The 14829-nt window shown below is 40.1% G+C and overlaps 1 protein-coding gene across 1 annotated transcript; it reads left to right on the top strand.

Annotated features, from left to right (window-relative positions):
• The first annotated feature begins 1457 nt into the window (after positions 1 to 1457).
• Positions 1458 to 13832, top strand: mchr1a (melanin-concentrating hormone receptor 1a). Its single transcript, XM_041981867.1, has 3 exons — positions 1458 to 1568; positions 1674 to 1743; positions 12811 to 13832. Exons 1-3 carry the CDS (start codon positions 1458 to 1460, stop codon positions 13830 to 13832), a joined length of 1203 nt encoding a protein of 400 aa, XP_041837801.1.
• The last annotated feature ends 997 nt before the right edge of the window (positions 13833 to 14829 follow it).

Here is a 14829-nt window from a genome sequence, read left to right as displayed (position 1 = left end):
CAGTTTTTTCGCCCCCTGTGACAGTCATTTCAACATGAAAGAGAACTTCAGTCTGATGAATCAAACAAAACCCACTCTTGACTGCAACCCTCAAACCCAGAATCCAAGCCCACCACAGAGAATCTGGGAGAGAATTTTTTTCACCGAACTCCTAAAGACAACCAGCTTGCCCCATCCGTTGAAGACATGATCTTTCTGAAAAAGATGGAGGAAATTTTCCAAGACGAAACTAACAGCTGAATTGCCCCATTACCTTTTAGGAATCCCAGACATAAACTCCCAGACAACAGATCTTACGCCTATAAGCATCTTATGTCTCTCGACAAGAAGGATGAAATGAGGGCACGCTTTGTTGAGTTCATGCAGAAAATGCTTGATAACAAACATGCAGAGATTGCACCACCTTGTGAGAAGGAAACGGAGAGATGGTATCTTCCTATGTTTGGCATCTAGCACCCACAGAAGCCTGGGAAGATTTGTGTTGTGTTTGATTCAAGTACACAGTTTGATGGAGTGTCTCTCAATGATGTGCTGCTTCCAGGGCCTGACATAAACAACACCCTTTTGGGTGTGCTCCTCCGTTTTTGCTGTCACAGTTGACATAGAGCAGATGTTTTATTGCTTTGTTGTTTGGGAAGACCACAGAGACTTTCTGTGGTTTCTGTGGTATGAAGACAATGATCTGAGCAGGGATGTAGTAGACTACCGCATGAGAGTCCACGTTTTTGGCAACAGTCACTCCCCAGCGGTAGCAATCTTTGGGCTGAGAATGGCAGCAAGGGAGGCAGAATAAGAGTGTGGTAGTGATGCACGACACTTCATAGAGCGAGACTTCTATGTTGACGATGCACTGAAATCCTTCCCAACCGAAGCCGAGGCCATTGATGTTGTGCAGAGAGCTCAAAAGATGCTTGCACTCTCTAATTTACGTCTCCACAAGATTACTTCTAACAGAGTGGAGGTGGTGAATGCCTTTCTTTCAGAAGACAGAGCCAAAGAAATCAAAGACCTGGATCTCACCAAAGATTCCTGTGCAGCGTAGCCTGGGAGTATGTTGGAACACCATGTCTGACACATTTGTCTTTAACATTCCACAGAGCCAAAAACCCTTCACTCGCCGTGGGGTGCTATCAGTAGTAAACAGTGTGTTTGATCCTCTAGGCTTCCTTGCCCCTGTAACCATCAGAGGAAGACTTCTTTTCAGAGAACTTTGCAAGAGCGACCTCGAGTAGGACAGCTCCCTGCCTGAGGACATGTTTGAGTACTGGAGAAAATGGCAAGATTCTCTACAGGATCTTAAAACGCTGCATATTCCTTGGACATATGTCTCTTTCTCCATCTCACAAGCCAAGTTCACTGAGCTTTGCATGTTTTCAGATGCCTCAGTCAAAGCCATAGCTGCAGCAGCCTACTTGAAAGTCACACATGGAGATGGGCACAGTGAAGTAGGTTTCATTATGGGTAAAGCCAAGTGCACTCCAGTTTCAGAGCCCATCATTCCCAGATTAGAGCTCTGTGCTGCTGTGCTTGCTGTGAAGTTGTCTGAGCTCCTCGCCGAAGAGCTTAAGGTGAAGATAGACAGAACTACATTCTACACAGACAGCAAAGTGGTGTTAGGATACATAAACAATCAGCACAAAAGATTTCATGTATTCGTGCACAACTGTGTACAGAGAATTAAGCACTGTTCTCAGCCAGAGCAGTGGAGATATGTCCCTACTGAGCACAACCCAGCTGATCATGGTCCGTGGTAGCATGTAAACTTGCCAATACCACATGGCTGTGTGGCCCAGCATTTCTTCTGCAGCCTGAAAGCGCGATTTCTGAGAGAGGTCCGTTTGATCTTGTTAACTCAGAGTCAGATGTGGAGATACGCTCCAATGTGATGATGCTGGCTACAACAGTGTCCGCAAGTTATTTGAGTTCAGCAAGCTTTGAGCGCTTCTCCAAGTGGACATCTCTAATCAAAACTGTAGCCCGCCTATGTCACATCTGTCATAGCTTCATCAAACCCAAAGCGGGTGACAGTTGTACTGGTTGGCACTTTTGTCAGACAGGCCTCACAAATGAAAGCAGAACATGTCGTGATTAAATGTATCCAACATGAAGTATATGCAGAAGGAATCAAATGCATCACGGCAAAGCAAAGCCTGCCGTCTAGCGGTTTTCTGTACAAGCTTAATCCAGTGTTGGATGATAATGGCCTGCTACGGGTAGGAAGTCGCCTTGCAGAATCAAAGCTGTCAAGTTATATGCTTATATGTCATCATCACGAAGCTGTAAAGCAGGGGTGGCCAACATCGGTCCTCGAGAGCCACAATCCTGCAGGTTTTCCATGCATCCCTGCACCAACACACCTGACTCAAATTAAATGAATCCAACAGCCTATAAGGATCTGCACAATGACTCATTAGTTTAAGTCAGGTGTGTCGGTGTTTCCATGGAAAGAAACTGGTGCTGCTGTTTAAAAAAATCTTTGCAATATCAAGGTCAAAGGTCTAACAGTGGCATTTACCTTACTTATGAGGAAAAAAAAGAGAAAAGAAAAAACAATCTCTTTGAGCAATGAAGTGTAGTGCCATCATTCATTGTCAACTGGGTCAAATAAAGCCAGGATTTATTTATAACCCTTTAAACACTAATGTCTCTTCCCAGTTGAGGAAACCTAGTGAAGCCTTAGAGCCTTTGGCATGTTGGTTTCTGCTGTTCATCACATGAAATAGTTAGTCAATCACCTAAAACACCGTTGGTGTCGGGCACAAACCTCCTATGTCCAAAATTTGTGATTTTCATTTTCCTTCATAAATACTTTAAGTACTATTGGTCACCCTTCATGTCTGTCTGTAGTTTTATAAATAATTACCAAAGATATGTGATGTAAAACACAACACTATGATGACATTATGTCCATTATTACAAAAACCATACAGTTTTATTAATTTTTTGAAAAATAACAGTTTTGGACATAGGAGGTTTGCGTCCGACTGCAGCAAAATATTCCTTATTTTAACTGTTGCTTCTGGTTATAATTTACATTCTTGTTTGATAATCAACTTAAAAGATCAGATGCATTTTCTGTCAGTCAACCAATCAATAATTGTGCCAGCCCTGTATCCTGAAAAGTAGAATTACTGAGGATTACCTCAATAAATCCAACTGTGGGAGAGCAGTCCTTGAGATGGAAACAGCCAGCTTCCTGCAGCATGCGAAGAGCTACAGACGACTTAGTGTCTGGGTTGCCAAGGACACTTCAGGAGTTATAGCAAGAAAACAGTTATCAGTCTGTGAAAAAGAAATGTGTACAATGTTTATTATTGTATTGTATTATTTATTATATTAATTTAAAACTACCCTATGCCTGAAATGAAGCACGGTGTCAGGAATTTCAGCGCTGCACCTTCATCTTGCCTGTGATCCTGTTGGCAGCATGCAGGCCCTCTTCTTCCTGGACTACATTAAGATCTGATAACTGCCGTAGGGAAGCCCACTTGTCCTGGCGGAACGTTTGCGGCTGGATACGTGATGGATTCCCGGGGGGTGTGGAAGGTCATGTGCCTGTCGATTCTATCTGTTGAGGATGCAGAAGACATCTACACATTTGGATTCATGATAACTAGGTTTCTGCTGTTTGGAGTGGGCGGTTTCCTGGTGTATTGCAAAGTTCGGACACTGTCAGCAACCACTGGCAAGCTGCAGGATTTCTGTGCCGGTGTGTGTCGAGCTATGAACAATCAGACTATGCCGTTGCAGGAGCTTAATCGTAAACTGGAGGCTATTCTAGCTCAGAATGGCAAGCTGGTTGCGGTTCCAGAGCTCATATGCAGGATGGACACCAACTTGGAGAAGTTTTCGGCTCAGCTGGGCGGAAACTGACCCACAATTTGGACGAATTAGAGTCGCCATGGGACCACTGAGAGACTAATGGCAGACAAAACAGCTCTGGCCTGAAAGCAAAACAAATGCTGTTATCTTTATTCGGCTCCCTGTACTGGCCTTGGATGGCTGGTTATAAAGTTCTCCTGGAAGGTTATGTTGACGGATGCTCAGCCCCCCACCCCACCCTCCCCCTCCCCCCACTCTCGTTTCGGGATGTGGACTTTTCCTTGATCAGCTCCCAAGGTCTCCCCACTATCATCTGGTGGCAAAGACTGGAGAAAAGGAACTGGGAGAAAGTTCACAGGCTCACTTACTGCACACATCACACTCACATACACTACCACAGACACACCTCCACCCATGATTTCACTGCCTTGGTTGGACCCTTCCCCCCTCCCTCCACTCCCGGGCGGCGGGTTGATTGGACGCGCTTGTTCAACTGCATCCACACTTTGCTGCGAGGGGAGACCCCTCTCTATGAGGGGCCGTTTGAGACATTATTCAGAATTACCCTCTCACAGACACATGTGAAATTTAAGTCATTCACACATTATACCGAAACCTCTCATATATTATACTGAAATCATTCATACACTATGGTGAAACCTCTCATATATCATACTGAAATCATTCACACATTATACTAAAACCTCTTATACACTATACTGAAACTGCCTCTTATACACTATACTGAAACTGCCTCTTATACACTATACTTAAATTTCCTCTCACATAATATACTGAAATGCTCTCACATACTTTACTGAAATGCTCTCACATAATATACTGAAATGCTCTCACATAATATACTGAAATGCTCTCACACACTATACTGAAATGCTCTCACATACTATACTGAAATGCTCTCACATAATATACTGAAATGCTCTCACATACTACACTGAAATGCTCTCACATACTATACTGAAATGCTCTCACATAATATACTGAAATGCTCTCACATAATATACTGAAATGCTCTCACACACATACTATACTGAAATGCTCTCACATACTACACTGAAATGCTCTCACATAATATACTGAAATGCTCTCACATAATATACTGAAATGCTCTCACATACTACACTGAAATGCTCTCACATACTTTACTGAAATGCTCTCACATAATATACTGAAATGCTCTCACATAATATACTGAAATGCTCTCACATACTACACTGAAATGCTCTCACATACTTTACTGAAATGCTCTCACATAATATACTGAAATGCTCTCACATAATATACTGAAATGCTCTCACACACATACTATACTGAAATGCTCTCACATAATATACTGAAATCTCCTCTTATATACTATACTGAAATACTCTTAAAACACCATACTAAAATCATTCACACACTATAGTGAAATTTCAAAAATCGCATTTCACTAATATGTATGAAAGGAATTCTCGTAGTGTGTGTGTGAGAGGCAATTTTACTAGTATGTATGAAAGGAATTCTACTAGTGTGTGTGAGAGCGAATTTCACTTGAAAAGGAAGTCATTTCAGTTGAAACGGAAGTCACGTAGTAGAAAAAAACAGGATGAAGTGAAGACCTATGCTGTATTAATATTTGTTCCGTCGCCTGGAAGTAATCTCAGTGAAGCAGCTGGCATCTCCAATACTATTCTGGCCTCAGCAGAGACTATTAAAGGTTAACGCAACATCAGCCGGACAACTGACAGTAGTAAGTCTGAATGGGGACATGCTAACTAGCCACCTAGCATAACTCGGCCATTGGGATATAAAGTGCTGTAAAACGAAGACCTAACAGCACTGTGAGGCATATCCTGGAGAATACTCCAAACGCAGATGAAGAGTATGTTGTCCAGTGCTGTCCAGGTCTTCCTTTGACATCACTGCATATCTTAATGGCCTAGTTATGCTAGGTGGCTAGTTAGAGTCTAGCGGCTAGTTAGTTAGTCATCATAAACTCATGACCACATCAATAGAATTAAACAATCCCACTGCCATTGAAAAGAATCTACACCTGCTATGCTTTCTGCAAACAAGATGACAAGTTGAAAATGTCCGTGTCCCGGCCACAAATTTTAATATAACGTTATAAATACAACAACACAGTTACTATCTCAGTTACATAAGCAGGGTGCTTCAACACTGACTTAAACACTGACAAATAACAGTAACATAGGGTTAAGAACTTCCTTTATCAAACACTGAGTCAAGGATGAGACAGGGAGCTGCATTTCAGTATAGTATGTGAGAGCATTTCAGTAAAGTATATGAGAGCATTTCAGTATATTATGTGAGAGCATTTCAGTATATTATGTGAGAGCATGTCAGTAAAGTATGTGAGAGGAAATTTCAGTATAGTGTATTAGAGGCAGTTTCAGTATAGTGTATAAGAGGTTTTACTATAATGTGTGAATGATTTCAGTATGATATATGAGAGGTTTCAGTATAATGTGTGAATGACTTAAATTTCACATGTGTCTGTGAGAGGGTAATTCTGAATAATGTCTCAAACGGCCCCTCATACCTCTCCCCCCCTGCCATGTGTTTCTTATGTTGTGAATGTCTGAATTATGTGCTTTTATGTACTGGTAAGCCATGTAAGGTCAGGTAATGCAGAAAACCTGGATCACTGGTATGCAGTGGTTTGATTTTGTTGTTGTGCCCATGATGATATATCCGTGCAAGGCGTTTACAAAATGCTGATTGCCTCAGGGAGATGAAAAATAAGACTGATTTGTTTTTCTTTTACACATGCATGCCCAAATACCGGTCCATGTGCAAAGTAATGAAATAAATAAAATTGATTTTGTTTCATCAAAATGTATTATTTGAATTGTATTTCATTTTGCATTTTTATGTAACATATTTAATATTTTAATGCATTTTTTGTGTATTTACACTCATTGTATTTTCATATGTAAAAAAGTAAAAATAATTTGCGTTCAGTTACATACCTTGACATCACAACCTCTTTTTCCATAGTTGCACAAGTCATAAAGTAATAATAATAATAATAACAACACACACACGCACACACACACACACACACGCACACACACACACATATATATATATATATATATATTTATATATATATATATATATATATATATATGTATGTATAAAAAGTAAATCTATTACAAGTACTAATCTATCTGTGCTGGATATGACAAAAGAGACTTTTATTTACATTGCATTGCATCTGTCTTTCAGAATTAGTTAGTGCTTGCCAAGGCTTTAAAGGTCCCATGTTATATGTTTTTTCAACAATTTAATTTGAGTATCAGATGTCCAACAACATTATTTGAAGTGTATTACCCTAAATTCAGCCTTGATCCATAATCTCAGCCATTCCAAAAGTAGCTCTAGTGAGCTCTACAGACCTCACAAAGGGAAGGATCTCAGATTTACCTGTTGTGGAGCAAGCAGGTGCCTCATTGGGCCTCATACACAGGCTATGAGGACACATATGACTGTTAAAATCACACCATATCTTTTGAGTGTGGCCTTGCCCCCTCTTAACATCTAATGATCGGAAAAAACAAAACCAGTGTTCGTAAAAGGAGGTTTCGATCTTTAACAAACTTCAGGTATGTTTTGCCATCTTTTGCTCCCCCACCTTTCCTCTCATCCTGCAGCATGTCGTATATTTGCTGATTATCCTCCGGATCGCTGAGTTGGCCTGTGGGAATCCATTATTTGCGTCTCAGTTGTACCAGGATATAACTGCATCCACAGTGGCCTAATTTTTGGCATCATTTTCTGGTGTTTTAGATTTGCTGAGTCTGCCACCAACTCTTAACGTGCCATCCTGAAGAACTGGATGACTGTATGAACTGTATGAACAGCTGATTGCTGCACCGAGCTGTTTGTCCTTCTGCAGAATCTTAATTACTTCTCCAAACTGTTGTATTTGGCTGAACTGTATAATCTCTGACTCTGCAGTGACTATATCATCCAAGGTAAGTTTTTCTTTCCAATAGTTTTTCTGTATTTTTTTATGTTGTCTTTTGCAACTCAGGGTCTTTTTCAGTTTAACTGATTGTTCCTGATATCTTCTTTCTCTCCTCTTTCAGTTCTCAAAGAGTCTCCTTTACCTTTAAGATCCAGGCCACTGATCTTATCAGTCTGTGCCAATCTGAGTGGTACTTTTTCCGTTCATTCACTGGTTCAGAGTCTTCTTTTACTTCTATTATGTGTGTGTATATTGTGCATGAGTATCATGTCTCAGATCCAAGTCTTTAGGTCTAACTCTAACCCTAACCCTGATGATACTCTGGAATGGGCAGCAACACCTTCCTGCTGTTATGCTATTAATTACAAAGCCTGTAATTAATTCATTTATTTTTAAATGCATCCCACCCTTAATCGAGATATACATCATATATTGTAATTAAAATATTGAGATATAAAATTTGGTCCATATCACCCAGCCCAATAACTTACCGTGTTGTTTTATTGCATTTTAATAAAAGACGTTAAAAACAAAAACAAATCAAACAACAAATTATTAAAATTTGTCTAAACTTTTACAGTTTTACCATGAAATTCAGGAAAAACCACCATGGACCATTATACCATGTCTCTTCCAATTTACAAATAAGCATTAAAACTTTACCGAACCACATGTTTAATTCCTTTGGCATGATATAGGCTAGTTTCTACTCAAAGTGGGTCTGTGAACTGAATAGGAAAAACCCAAACTACAACAAAAATCTCAGACTGATTGACTGATTTGAAATTGTTTTAATAATCAAAGAGTAATTTTTTGTCTTAAAAAAATATGGTGAAAAAACAAACAGGAGCAGTAAGAGAAAAAAAAAAAGTGTTATTGCTTGAAACTGATGGGAAAATGGCACCACTGCAGCTTGTTGTGTTGCATCTGTTCTGTGTGTGGTTGGGTCTCCAGGGAAACACTTATTCCATAGTCTGTCCAGAAGGCATGAGATGCATGCGAGAAGCTGAACTACATGAGTTGTATGCCAAACAGAGGAGCAGACTGACTTTTTGAGGGCACAGATGAAGTCCTTGTTATATTAATTAAACTACTAATTGTTTTTTTCTGTAAATATGAATTTTGTGCCAAAATGTCTACTTATTTCAAACGAGCCCCAATTTTTATTCCACAGTCATTTTTTAAGCGGTATAAGCAGAAGGTATCTGCCTTCATTTGGAACAATAATCCACCCAGTATAAAAATTATGTATGTTTGGTGTAACGCCACCTCAAATGGTCATTGACTGTCTTATTCACTTTTGGAGAGTCATTTTCTTGTGTTCTCTGCTGAACAGAAGATAATTTCTTTTCAAATGGCAGGATGCAACTCCTTTATCACACAACCAGTGGGTGAAGGACATGATGAATGGCTTCAGGATGAGACTAATTTACCTGGACTGGAGTAAATATCTTATAATTTTGTATAGATCTGTTCTGTGTTAAATAATCACACTGTTGGTGTGTTTGTGTTTTTGTGTTTTGTCCATTATGTTTTTCTTTTCTTGAGTTTTCATGTTCATGCTATGTTCTGGTACTGTTTTATATAAGTCCCACATACATATTTTTTCTTTAAAAAATAAACCCCTAATTGTTTTGAATATGTCAGAATTACTGTGAAGAAGAAAACAAGTAGATTAAAGCCTGATCTGTAAAGAGCAATCGCTGCAGCTTTGAAGACCCATTATGTAACTTTCCTGATTCGTTTGTGCATTTCTGGAGCCGTCGTCGCCCAGCAGCATGCCGCACACACGTGGCTGATTCAGAAAAGAAATGCAACAAGCCAACAGAGGAAAAGAAAAAAAAGAATGGAAAGAGCAAAAAAATAAGACAAAAATCAAGATAAGACTGTCTTTTACTGGCCAGAGAGCTCAGAGTACAAGATGCAAGATGGTTGCAGAATTAACTATCTATAGGGGATGCGTCACTGAGGAAATCTGCTTGAGTTCTGTAATGCGTCTTTAGAGTATTGACACACCAAGATGAGTGCCGGCTCTTGGGAACATCAAAAGTGTCGGGAAATTGCTTGGTTCAACTATTTCCACTGTTGACACTAACTTGCTATTTATATATGGGGTTATCATTCTGCCTTTATCAAGAGCTTATTTGGTAGATTTGAGATAATTAATCATTGCTTTCATGCTCAGATCTTACAGCTCTGTCTCAAAACACTTGCTCACGCTCAAAACATCTCTCAAAATTACCTCTCAGATTCCTACAAGTCTCCCTTTCTCCAGTTTGCACCCCTTCCCTCTGCACACAGACTCTTTGAAAATTCCCCCAGATAACAGAAAGCCAGATATGATGTAGACAACGGAGATCACCATAGTCTTGTTTAGGGTCTCATCTTAAGCACAGACTTTTTTTTTTTTTTTTTTTGTCTTCGTTGTTGTTGTTGTTGTTGTTTTGGGGGGGGGGGGGGGGGGTGTCTGAAAACAAAGAAAAAAAAAAAAACAATGGCTGAAAAGGAAAACGTAACAAAGTGCTGCAATGACTCAAAATCCATACCTCAACCTGATTTAAATGCTGTGGTGAGACCATAAGGGAGCTGCACACAAGAACCTCTGTTAATCTAATCAACACTGTAATCTTTTTACACGATCATTTCCTGGCAGAATGAAGCTGTCGGAGAAGAAGACAGGGAGGAGCAGTTCCCATGTCTTAGCAGAGATTTCTTGACTTACAGAAGTACCCATAACAGACAAAAATGCAGATTTGAAAGGGAAATTTTTAGCATAACTGCCCTTTCCCCCCATTTTGCAGTGAATCTGATGAGATTTCTTTGACGAATTGAAGCTACTCATTATCAATCAACATGCTGCTGCAACATTCATTTTGCCCAACATGCTGACAACTTCTGCTTATGCTGTGGTGATGGATGAAATATTAGCCCTGATATTTGTTTTGAATCTAATTTTAAACACGGATGGTTTCGTGAGCATTAATACCTCATTTTAGGAATGTCAATATGATCCCAAACTCCTCAAAGATATAACTACTCTGAAAGGGACAGACACTACTTTATCTCTCTCTCTCTCTCTCTCTCTCTCTCTCTCTCTCTCTCTCTCTCTGTCTCTCTCTCTCTCTCTCTCACACACACACACACACACACACACACATTTTCTATCTTTTTTTGTGATCAAACATTTTGACAGACTGATCTGAATAAAAATAGATCATTTATGGGCCACCATCTCGAATCATTGCTGCAAAGATGAAACAGAGACAAGGCCCTAAGTCCTGAAGGGGCAACACGGCCATCTAGCGGTACAGGATGATAATGAGTGGTTGCTCTGTCTAATCCTCGGGTGTCCCGCAGGTCTTGGATGTTTCCTGCTGCACACATGAACATTATTGCCCAAACATTATTGGTCATAACTTAAAAACAAGCTGTTGAGGAGAGTCATTTAATTTGAACCAAGTGTGTTTAATCAGGAGACAAACCTGCAAAACTGCTGCCCTCGAATATCGGAGCTGGACACTCCTGGTCTAGTCTGATCAACCTCACTTACTTTCGCTCGCTAAATTGCCTTTTGATGTGATTAATTAAATCACAAATTTAGAAGAAGGACACGCCCTAGGTGTGCGTAAAATATATGTGGAAACAAACAATCTTATTTGCACATTTCATACCTGCACTGCTGTTATTTCCAGGAGTTATTTATCAGCTCACATTGAATGTCATGCCACATATTTCACTTTGAATGACCTTTCATTTTTTCCCCCTTTTTTCCCGCTCTCTTCTCTCCGATATTGGATGTTGTTTCTGTCGTCCAAGCGTGCGCCGGAGGAACACCCCAACAACAAATATTAGACTTCACACACCCACTCATGGGGTCAGCTGCTTCTCGTACAAAATCTAGATTTTCGCCGGTCTGACTGACACCTGCAGCGCGTGCATAATTAACTACAAGCGTCAGAGTGAGGATGCTGTCAAAAGCTCCTCAGCCGCGCACCGAGGAACTGTGTTATTGTAAATATCTGTGGGAGCGCGCAGCAGCTTGCAGAAACCTTGGAGATGGGAATGATATAATTCTTTAACATAAGACATCTAAAATCGTAACTATCCCGGATTTCAGTTGCGGATTCGTGTTTTGTATGAACTCGGATTAAAAAGTCATGGATTTCTTCAATCGTTCCAGTTTTTCCAATGAAGCCTTTAATGCAACAGTAGGTAAGTAAGTTCAGCTTCCAGAAGAACGAACATTAATCCTGTGTTTTTGCATCCAGAAACTGTAGACTAACCATCATAGAAGCCAAAAAATCAAAACAATACTGCAGATTTTTAAAAATTTGTTTTCAGTGTTATCGGACACTTTCCATATGCAGAGCACTTTCTGCTCAGTACAGCAGGGCATCATTCTAAAAATGCTGTGCTTTTTAACAAGAAAGAAAGAAAGAAAGAAAGAAAGAAAGAAAGACTGTGACTGAAGACTGAATTTGATAAGTTTATTCATACAGTATTTATGAGTTTTTGTATAAAGAACTTAAAGACTCAAGTTCAAAGCAAATTCTTAGCCTGGGGAATCACATATTAATAGGTTCTTATCCCTATAGAGCAGCAACATACAAACACTGTCACAGTGATGATGAGGAGGAAGCATTCAAATTTAGAGTTAGGTTGATGTGTTAACAAAACCTTATATGTAAATATGAAAAAAAAATCTAAAATGTAGTTTTTATTGTTTTATGTAAAGCAGTTTGAATAGTCTGTACATGAATATGCTATACAAATAAAATAGCTTTGCCTATGAATAGAGTAGAAGAATAAAATGAAATTCATATTGAGTTCATGGGGTATCTGTTTTCCTCATTTTTCACCAACATTGTAGCAGATGTGGTTTATGAATAAATTTGCCACTGCTATGACACATGGTATAATAATAATTTCACCGTGTAAGAACTGCTCGCTGTATTTCCATACTGAACTGCTGCTTCCTCCTCTTTTTGTTCTAGCTGAAGTTGAGGCTGTTCACTGCGGTGCCAGCCTCCCTGTGATCTTCGGCATCATCTGTTTTGTGGGGATTATTGGGAATTGCATAGTCATGTACACCATAATGAAGAAGACCAAATGTCATGCCAAGCAAACTGTCCCAGACATCTTTATTTTAAATCTGTCAATTGTTGATCTCCTGTTTCTTCTCGGGATGCCATTCCTCATCCACCAGTTACTGGGCAACGGTACCTGGCACTTCGGGGCTACTATGTGTACTTTCATCACTGCACTCGACTCCAACAGTCAGATTGTCAGTACTTACATCCTCACTGCAATGACCTTTGACCGTTACTTGGCTACGGTCCACCCCATCCGCTTCAACTATGTCCGTACACCCTGTGTGGCTGCTTTGGTCATAGGACTCGTGTGGGGCCTGTCCTTGCTCACCATCATCCCCGTGTGGATGTATGCGGGTCTGATGCCTCTTCCGGATGGATTGGTTGCCTGTGCCCTCCTTCTGCCTGATCCAATCACTGACACATACTGGTTTACACTCTATCAGTTTTTCTTGGCCTTTGCTATACCCCTTGCCATAATCTGTCTGGTGTTCTTTAAGATCCTCCAACACATGTCCACCAGTGTGGCACCACTGCCCCCACAAAGTTTGAGGGTACGCACCAAGAAGGTGACGCGGATGGCAGTGGCCATCTGCCTGGCTTTCTTTATCTGCTGGGCTCCTTATTACATCCTCCAACTTGTTCACCTCGGAATACAAAACCCAAGCCTGGCTTTTTCATATACCTACAACATTGCTATTAGCATGGGCTACGCTAACAGCTGCATCAATCCATTCCTTTATATTATCCTCAGCGAGACCTTCAAAAGACAGTTTCTCAGGGCAGTGCGCCCAATTAACAGAAAGTTCAGAGTGAATCCAAGCACCACGGATGGTGGCAGCATGATGGTGAGGATGATACCTGAAGAGGTTCAGCAGGAGCCAGCCTCAAGAGAGCTGTTGCCATCCAATGGGGATCCACAGTAAACTGATGAATAGGAATGAATCATACGTCCTATTGAAATTACACTTTATATGTGTGCAGCTGATTCATAAATATGAATGACAAATCTGTGAATGTAAGTCACACATGTTCATCGATTTATAACCATTAATTACAGTTTTGTTTAATTTACATTTTTACAAAAACATATCATCTCAGGGGTCAAGACTTTGATCAGTAGTATGTGATGGTCAAACTGGTCCCTTTGTCAAGCCATATACCAACAATATATTATTTTACAGAACTGATTTACAGTTTTATCATTAACATTTATTTTAGCTACTTACCAGTGTGCTGCATCTTTCTACAGAATTCAGTCTATTCCATTACATTTTCACACGTGTAGTCAGATCAGTCTGTTTGCTGCAAATGCTCTGACTTACTTTGGATAAACAGCATATAAATCTCATCTGGTTTGCAGCACCGCTTCAGTAACTGTGGCCTCTGAGAATGACAAGCGAAGCTTGTTTTATCTGCAGTACATTTTGCAGCTTGCGTTTGCAGCACCTGAGAGTGTGCACATCCACTACTACTGTTATCGAACTCCATAAAGACGTGGAGCTTCATGTATGAAGGATTGTGAAGGTTTCATACTGAAAGTTAGCATACAACAAAAATGTTCTTTTTGTTCCCAGATGTATTAATCTGTGCACACGCTTGTTCTGGTTTATCTTTCCTTGATACATCCCAGTTGATTTGGAATTGCGCAGCTGAACCTGCAACTTGGACTGCCTTGCCTCTTCACGTTTCTAATTACACAAGTGACAATAAATACAAGGTATGTTTTCATTGTTAGTCCAAATGACTATAAGATACACAGCAGAAATGTCAAAAAAGAAGGAGAAATACGCAGTATATGAAAGAGATGTGGTTGAATTAAGAGGTAAGATAAGACAGCCTACACATGCTTGTATCGTGTTAAAGAGTAAAGCTTCCCAGCATGCATTGCATTTGTTCAGTAGCCTATATGTGTTCTAAATA

This window comes from Melanotaenia boesemani, chromosome 4, assembly GCF_017639745.1.
Source record: "Melanotaenia boesemani isolate fMelBoe1 chromosome 4, fMelBoe1.pri, whole genome shotgun sequence".
Taxonomy (NCBI): Eukaryota; Metazoa; Chordata; class Actinopteri; order Atheriniformes; family Melanotaeniidae; genus Melanotaenia; species Melanotaenia boesemani.
This window is presented reverse-complemented; position numbering and strand designations above follow the sequence as displayed.

What these genes read in the sequence shown, in the direction of transcription:
- mchr1a (XM_041981867.1), top strand. Translation starts at nt 1,458, where the DNA reads ATGGGTAAAGCCAAGTGCACTCCAGTTTCAGAGCCCATCATTCCCAGA. An exon ending in TCCTCGCCGAAGAGCTTAAG is followed by an intron (nt 1,569 to 1,673) that starts GTGAAGATAGAC and finishes AACTGTGTACAG; the next exon opens with AGAATTAAGCACTGTTCTCA. An exon ending in GCACAACCCAGCTGATCATG is followed by an intron (nt 1,744 to 12,810) that starts GTCCGTGGTAGC and finishes TTTTTGTTCTAG; the next exon opens with CTGAAGTTGAGGCTGTTCAC.